Source organism: Chrysochloris asiatica, unplaced genomic scaffold, assembly GCF_000296735.1.
Source record: "Chrysochloris asiatica unplaced genomic scaffold, ChrAsi1.0 scaffold00016, whole genome shotgun sequence".
Taxonomy (NCBI): domain Eukaryota; kingdom Metazoa; phylum Chordata; class Mammalia; order Afrosoricida; family Chrysochloridae; genus Chrysochloris; species Chrysochloris asiatica.
In genome coordinates this window covers 24,195,059-24,203,866 of record NW_006408534.1, presented here as the reverse complement: position 1 = coordinate 24,203,866, position 8,808 = coordinate 24,195,059, and the positions used below count along the sequence as shown (strand labels likewise).

The 8,808-nt window shown below is 42.6% G+C and overlaps 1 protein-coding gene across 1 annotated transcript in view; it reads left to right on the top strand.

Annotated features, from left to right (window-relative positions):
- Positions 1-3,921: 3,921 nt before the first annotated feature.
- LOC102817446 (B(0,+)-type amino acid transporter 1-like) overlaps positions 3,922-8,808 on the top strand; it is a 14,053-nt gene continuing 9,166 nt past the window's right edge. Inside the window, exon 1 of the mRNA XM_006835307.1 lies at positions 3,922-4,680. Within this exon, the coding sequence (XP_006835370.1) occupies positions 3,922-4,680 (759 nt within the window). The remainder of the gene's footprint in view (positions 4,681-8,808) is intronic.

The following is an 8,808-nucleotide window of genomic DNA, read 5'->3' as shown; positions in this document are numbered from 1 at the left end:
GGTGCACTGTGTGTGTAACACGAGACCCTTTTAGGGGTGTGCTCCCACCTGCATGAAGACACCCAGGCTGGGCAGAGAGGGTGTGGCAGGGCAGAGCACAGCAGTTGAAGGAAAAATAGTGAAAGAAGAAAAAAAAATAATAGCACTTCTTTTTCCATAAGTCGCTGGGTGGCTTTTGCTCCCTAGCTGCTGGCTGTGGCCCCACTCTCTGATCTCTGCCAAGACTGTGGGTGGGAGGCAGAGTCCTAATTGATTCTCCACTGGTTGTTGATGCTGTGTTATGTGCCGTGGAGTCGGTTCCGACTCATAGCGACCCTGTACAGGGTTTCCAAGGCTGTACATCTTTACGGGAGCAGAAAGCCTCATCTTTCTCCCGTGGAACAGCTGGTAGTTTCGAAATGCTGACCCGAGGTTTGCAGCCCGATTCGTAACTACTCCCCTAAACTATTTCCCTTTACTTTATATTGAATTTAAAGTTCCAGGATTGTCCCAGCAAAGCGTTTTTTTTTTTTTTTCTGACTTTTCCACACTTCCACTGAAGAGACTTTCCTGACTTCCCTTGCTTCCTCTCCTTCTACTTTGATGTCTTATTTTTAAGAATATGTTGTTGAATTTTATTGACTAGAATTTGGTTGAGAATTTTTGCATGTATGTTCAGGATGGATATTGGTATATGATTTTCACTTTAGTGATGTCCTTCCATGGTTTTAGTATGAGGATTATATCCTTGGCTAATTTTAATCTGGCGCCTTTAGTGATAATAAACTGTTATGAATATGACAACTTTCAATGAGCTCTGTGAGTCCTTTTCGCATATTATTGACATTGAGATGGTGTTAGGGACACCAGTACTTGCAATTGAAGTTAGAAGTAAGGGGAATTTTGTAAACTATTCCCTAGCTTTATAGTTGGCTAACTCACAATGTCCATCAGCAGCAATCTCCAGAGAAGAGGGTTGAAAATCATATTACCAGTACTAAAAAGCAAAGATATCACTTGAAGACTAAGGTGTGCCTGACCCAAGTCATGATATTTTCAATTGTTGCATATGTATGCAAAAGCTAGACAGTGACTAAAGAAGACCAAAGAAGGATTGATGCCTTTGAATTATGGTTTGTGAAGAATGTTGAATTTACCATGGACTGCTAGAACAAACAAATCTTATGTTGGAAGAAGTATAGCCAGGCTGTTCCTTAGACATGAAAATAGCAAGACTTTACCTCATGTGCCTTGGACATCTCAGCAGGAAGAACCAGCCCGTGGAGAAGGACATCACACTTGATAAACTAGAATTTAAACAAAAAAGAAGAAGACCCTCAACAAGATGGATTGATACAGTAGCTTCAACAATGGGCTCAAACAAGGACTATTGTGAGGATGGTGCTGAGCAGAGTTTCATTTTGTTTGACATAGTGTCACTATGACTCGACAGCACTTAGCAAAAACAATAGTTCCATATTTTTCATTGCCTTCAAGTCAAATTCCAACTCATAGCTACCCTATGGGAGAAGGTAGAATTGAACTGCCCCACAGCATATCCAGGAATCCTGGGGTGGCACTGTGGATTAATGTACTTGAATCACAAAGTCAGCAGTTTGAGCTCACCAGCTGCTCCTCAGAAATCCTAGACAGTGTCGCTATGAGTTGGAACTGACTCTACGGCACTTAACAACAATAGCATAGCATTTCCAAGGCTGCAGTTTTTGCAGGAGTGTATCAGCAAGTCTTTCTCCCACAGAGCATCTGATGGATTCAAACCATGGGCCTTTGGTTATAATCACAGTGCTTCTTAGTTACAGATTAGCAGGTTACACATGACTAAGAGTTGCTCTGAGGAAGGCAGCTGATTATCTTTCCTGATCCTCTAAAATTCTCTCCTTTCTTATCTTCTTCTTCCTTTCAATTCTTTTATCTACTTTTTCTGGGTCTAATTCTTTGCTTTCTATATTTTCTTACTGAATAGGAATCTTAGAGAGTCCTCTTTTGAATCTTGAAGGGCTTTTCCTCCAGAGATTTTCTGAGGAAGATGGCTCCACATTTTCTGAGGATATATGACAAGTAGACTTCAGTGTAGCAATGGACAGGAGGTAGAGATGGACACTACAGCAGAGACCTTTGCATCTGCTAAAAGCTTTATAATTATATATGTACATGAAATATAAGTGGCTTTTCTGGCTGACTTGAGCTAGGAAACACTGTTTTGGAGACTGCAAGGCCTTGTAGCCCACTTTTGGTGCCTGCTGCTTTACTCTAATTGCCAATTAGTTCTACCGACCTTTCTAAAACAATGCTAGTAAAGATTCTATAATTCAGGAGTTTATAAATATAAAGAAAGATCAATGAAAATTTACTTAAAGAAATGTTACTTAAAGATCTGTACATTATAGATATGAAATTTATGTATCTATAAATAATTAATATAATATTAATTTTAGATTAATGAAATAAAGTATTGAGTTAATATATTTAATTCTCTGGTCTTATCTTCTTTGGGAATTAATTCCTGTCCCTATTCCCTAGTTGAACTCTTAGCCAGACATTGTTGTTGTTAAGTGGCCTTGAGTCAGTTCTGGCTCATAGAGACCCTGCATAGGGTTTTCAAGGAGCAACTAATGGCTTTAAACTACTAACCCTGTGGTTAGCACTCTAGTGCTTATCCTAGAGTGCCATACCAGGACTCCTAGCCAGAGAGTAACTGATGAACATTTATGGAAATCTTACTATATGTCATAAATTATTCTAAGCACTTTACATGGTCTTATGGATTGAATCATGTCTCCTCACAGCATGTATGCTGTCATGATCCACTCACGTGGTTTAATCAGTTGGCTTTGGGCAGAGCAAATCACAGCAGTAATCTAATCAGTCTATCAGTTGAAGTCATAGTAGTGTAGGGTGGATTCTAAATTTTATCACTACTGAGTTATAAAAAGAGCAGATTAAACAGAGGCACACATAGGAGAAGACAGACACCATATGGAGATCACAAAGAAATGCTTGGGAAGGAAAGACTCAACATGATGACGATGCTGATTTGAACTTTTAGCCCCTCAAACTGTGAAGAAATAAATTCCTGTCCTATAAAGTCCACCTCTTGTGGTATTTCTGTTATAGCCACACTAGTTATTTTATTCACTTCTTAGGGTAACCCTATGTGGTGAGTATTATTATTAATTGACAATAAATAAGGTAAGATTCAGAGATCTTGTCCAATGTCACACAACTATGAGATACTAGAGTTGGGATTCAAGTGGTCTCATTCCAGAACCTGTACTCTTAACCAGTGATTCTGCTAGGAGACCAAGTTCTGTCCTGGCCTATTTGGAGCCTCGGATCTTCCTGGTTCTTCTTTAGGATAGGCCTCATGCAGTTTTAATTTCAGTCATTCTATATTAGAATCCTTGCTTTGTGGTAGCTTGACTGATAAAACTGTTCAAAGAATGCTGATCTATGTTATCTCGTGATAGGATCACCACTGGACTGCAAACCATACGGTAGGCAGTTCAAACCTACCAGATGGTCCACAGACAGGGTTGCTATGAGTCAGAACCAACTCAACAGCACTTGACAAGAACAACAACAACAACAACATACTGTTAATATGAGCAGTCATCTATTATCCCACACATATTGACTTGAATGTAGGCAATAGGGATTTCTATTATAACGCCTTTTATCTTGACCTTTCATGGGCTGACTTAGCAAACTTCTGCAAGTTGTCTGTTCTGGGGTCTAAGTAAGACAGTTTAGATCCATGAAGGCTCATTCTCTTCTACACATAATGTCCTAGCCCTTTGACCTGTGGCTCAGAGTCCTTTGGGCTGCTGTAATCATTAACTGCTATAAAGAGCACAAGAGATGATCAGGTATCACAGTACCTGCCTTTGTTCAACTAGAGGCAGCATCTATTGAAGCCCTGAGATGGAGAGAAGGAAGGGAAGAGATGGTGGTGAGGAGGTGATAGAACAAGAGCCAGGCAGTGGGGCATGGAAGCTAAAGCTAAGGAGGGAGATTGGGCTGTGGAGTGCTGTGTCCCTGATGGCTGGCTCTATGATCGGTTCTGGCATCTTCATGTCACCACAGGGGGTGTTGGTCAACATGGGCAGCCCTGGGGCCAGTCTTATAGTCTGGGCAGTCTGTGGTCTCCTGGCCATGCTGGGCGCCCTATGCTATGCTGAACTGGGTTCCCTGGTTCCTGAATCTGGGGGAGATTATGCCTATATCCTGCACACCTTTGGCTCCTTGCCAGCCTTCCTGGTCATCTACATGTTTGTACTGGTTGGCAGACCAGCTTCTATTGCTGCTGTCTCTCTGAGCTTTGCTAAGTATGCAGTGGCCCCCTTTTACCTGGGATGTTCCTCACAGCCCCAAGTGGTGGTTAAGGGAGTCGCTGCCATGGGTATCTTGCTACTGATGCTGGTCAACTGTTGGAGCTCGAGACTGTCCATCATACTGATGAACGTGTGCACAGTGGCCAAAGTACTCTCATTGCTGGTCATCATTGGAGGTGGGGCTGTGGTGCTGGGTGAGGGCCGTGGCCACACAGAAGTCTTTCTTCATGCCTTCGACAACACAACGCAGCAGGCGGGGCACATTGGCATAGCCTTCTACCAGGGCCTGTGGTCCTTTGATGGCTGGAATAGCCTCAACTATGTGATGGAAGAGCTCAGGAATCCACACGTGAGTCCATGATGCCACTTTTGGGGATGAAATCTCTAAACATCAGCAGCTCCAATTATTGTTGTTCATGCTGACTCATGAGCAATCTGGCTGGAAACATGGGTTCCCTTCCTGTACTCTTGGGACATGAATGAGAGGCTGCTGTCTACCTTTATTAGTTTAGACAATTATCGAAATAATAACTCCTTATGTAAGCACAGAACTTTATAGTATCACACCCAAAGGCTCATTTTGCTGTCCTGTCAGGTAGGCATTAGCACCCTCTTTTTCAGTTAGGAAAATTGAGATGTAGAAAGAGGGGGTGATTTAGAGATCATATTGCTCATAAGAAGCCTTGCTTGATGTCTCAGCTTGATATTTCTTTATTGCTCTTTCCAAAGCACTGCAGTAGATATTTAATTCATAGTAGCCAAGGCATGGGAGCCACTACCTGACTCACCCTACCTGTGAATCTGGGATTGGACAGTCATTGCCCTTGCAGGGCAGATTGACACTCAGTTGGAATTTTTGAGCTCTGTGGATACTTGGATATACTTCCTTGGGAGGTTATTATTTGATTTTTTAAAGAGAACTGCTAGTCTGTTCCTCTATGTCCTCTGAGCTGGCATAAGAGTATTACAGCAATCAGAGTCTTGGCTATGATTCCCTGGAGACAGAATTGGGTGAAGCTGGTAGCAGCTTGGAGGCTGAAGTCTAAGAGGAGAGAAAGAGACATGGGAGAGAGCCAGAAGTCCTAGGACCTAGAATTTATTTTTGCACATAATTCCTTATACCTCAGTTTCTTTACTTTGTAAAACAGGTGTCATAATAGCTGCCCTGCTTACATCACAGGGCTTTGGGGGGGTCAAATGGCTTCAATTGCTGGTGGAAGATGGAGAGGGCTCTGAGTATATTAAATGGTTGTACAGTTGTAACTTTCAGGTGAGTGGCTAATAAGTGCTCAGTTCGGCTCTGGGAGTGGAGTGGGAGCTACAAAACAGGGAATAACGTTCATTTAGTTAACAGGGGCTAGACCCCTCTCAGCCTGAATCCAGGCTCTGAGCTCAGAACTACTCCAGGGAAAAAACAGGGCATCTAAAGATGAGTGAGACGGGATCTCATTTCATAAAGAATTAGCAAATGTTTTCTAAAAGGGCCAAATAGTTTAAGCTTTGTGGACCATATAGTCTCTGTGACAACATGTGCTTTTGTATGACAAAGACAGCCATAGACCTAAATTGCCAAAAATTTTTTATTGGTTGGACTTGGTTCATTGGGCTATGGTTTGCCAACTCTTGTTACTGTTGTTGTTGTTAGGTGCCATTGAGTCAGTACCGCCCAATAGCGACCTTATGCACAGCAGAACGAAACACTGCCTGATCCTGGGCCAGCCTCACTACTGTTGCCACGCTTGAGTCCATCGATGCTGGCACTTGGCTAATCTATCTCGTTGGGGGTCTTCCTCTTTTTCTCTGACCCCCCACCTTAGCAAAAATGATATCCTTCTCCAGCGACTGGTCCCTTCTGACAATATGTCTAAAGTATGAGAGATGAAGTTTGGCCATCTTGGCCTCTAAGGAGCACTCTGGCTGCACTTCTTCCAAAACGGATCTATTGGTTCTTTTGGCAGCCCATGGCACTTTCAATATTCTCTTCCAACACTATAACTCAAAGGCATCAATTCTTCTATAGTCTTCTTTATTCACTGTCCAGTTTTCGAATGCATCTGAGGTTATTGAAAACACCATGGCTTGGGTCAGGCATACCTTAGTCCTCAAGCTGACATCTTTGTTTTCCAACACTTTAAAAAGGTCTTGTGCAGCAGATTTGCCTAATGCAATACGTTGTTTGATCTCTTGACTGCTTCCGTGAGTGTTGATAGTTGATCCAAGAAGAATGAAGTCCTTGACAACTTCAATGTTTTCTCCTTTGAAAAGAATGTTGTTTATTGGTCCAGTGGTGAGGATTTTTGTTTTCTTTATATTGAGATACAATCCATACCGAAGGCTGTGTTCTTTAATCTTCATCAGTAAATGTTTTAAGTCCTCTTCACTTTCAGCATACAAGGTTGTATCATCTGCATATTGCAGGTTGTTAATGAGTCTTCCTCCAATTCTGATGCTACGTTTTTCTTCATAGGACCCAGCGTCTCGGATTATGTGCTCAGCATACAGGTTGAATAAGTATGATGAAAGAATACAACCCGTTGCACACCTTTCTTAATTTTAAAACATTCAGTGTTCCCATGTTCTGTTCAAACAACTGCCTCTTGGTCCAGGTACAGATTCCTCATGAGCACAATTAAGTGTTCCGGAATACTTATGCTTCGCAATGTTGTCCATAGCTTGTCATGATCCACACAATCTAAAGCCTTTGCACAGTCAATAAATCACAGGTAAACATCTTTCTGATATTCTCTGCTTTCAGCCAAGATCCATCAGACATCAACAATTATATCACTTGTTCCACAGCCTCTTCTGAATCCAGCTTGAACCTCTGGAAGTTCTCTGTCAGTGTATGATTGTAGCCGTTTCTATATTACCTTTAGCAAAACTTTACTTGCATGAGATACCAAAGAGATTGTCCGATGATTTCTGCATTCTGTTGGGTTGGGCACAGATATGGACCTCTCTTTGGAATGGGCACAGATATGGATCTCTTCTAATCAGCTGGCCAGATAGTTGTCTTCCAAACTCTTGTTACAGAGCATTTGAAATAAATGTGGGTTTCAAAGTCAATGAGGGAGAAAAGCCATTTCTTTGAATGCTGGGTATTTGAAATTCTGGCTCTAACATTGTCCTCTGAAGTACACAAAAGGTGTATGTTATTTTATACTATTTTTCAAGAAACCTCAGAACATATATCAAACCAAAGCTTCTCTCATGCCTAGGGTCCCTTGGATTTGAGTAATTTATTAAGGTACCCAAAAATGAATATGTGAAACCTCGGTATTCTCTTGGTGTTCTGACCAGAAACTTGTCTGTGGTGCACTCAGGCTCTGTAATTGGCACAGCTCATGAGCTAGAAAATAGTCCAAGATAAAATCAAATTCAGAAGCACATCACGTCCCTTCCCTCTGACTTGGTATGGGGCTGGGTCATACGTGGTGGGTGTTCACCTTGCTGAGGACACTTATAATGAGGCCCACAGGGGGGTAACCCATCACTCTGCCCCTCGGGTCCACCTCTGCTCCAAGTGACTTCATCTGAGCTCAGGCACAGCCTTGGTTTCATGACTAGGATGAAGAGGAATTAGCTAGGATGACCTTACTGCAGTTGGACTGGGTTTCATTTGCCCTCAGATTCCTGAGTTTAGAGTTAAAAGGAATTTGAGAGGACCCAAGTGTACCCCACCTCAAACAAGAATCCATTGCTTGTCCAACTTCCTCCACTTTCACAAGTTTGCCACATGACCTGTTAGGCAGGGGCTCAATTGTCCTGATTAGCCAGGACTAAAGAGTTTCTAGCAATGCTGGACTTGCAATTCTACAACCCAGAGAGTACAAGACAAACTAGATGAACTGGTCACTCTGCCTGGCCCTGGTTTCTGCTCTTAGAGGACAGAGACAGGGCATGACTGACAGAACACTGTCCCCATGTGCTGCTGGAGCTCAGAAAAGGAAGATTCCCAGTGAAACAGGGAAAATTCCAACAGGCTTCTCATAAGAGAAGAACTGTAGTGGAGGCTGATGTGACTTATGGCAAAATGACTATGTAGAAGAAGCATAAACATGAACCCAGAGGCCAGAAGGAACAGGACATGTTTGTGTCGCAAGGAAATATGAAGGGTATGTGAGGATAGCGTTATCTCTGAGGCTGGTAACAGGTCTCAACCTCAACCCTACGTCCCATGCTGACCTCCAAAGTTCTTGGGGCTGATATCAGCCCTGGCAGAAAGTTCCGGGAAGTAGTATTTAAACAAGAGACTTCAAAAAGTTAATGGAAAAATCAAATTAAAAGAGAATGGATGGTGACCATGTTCGTCACCGATAAGGGGAAGTGAGGGAAAACCAGCAATGAAGCTGTGAGCTAAGCCCTACAACGTTCAATAGACTCCTGTGAACCTGGGTGCAGACCTGGTTGGCCAGCAGTGTGGCAAGACCTGGGGACTCTTGGGCCCAGAGTCAGTGACATAGCCACAGAGGACTAG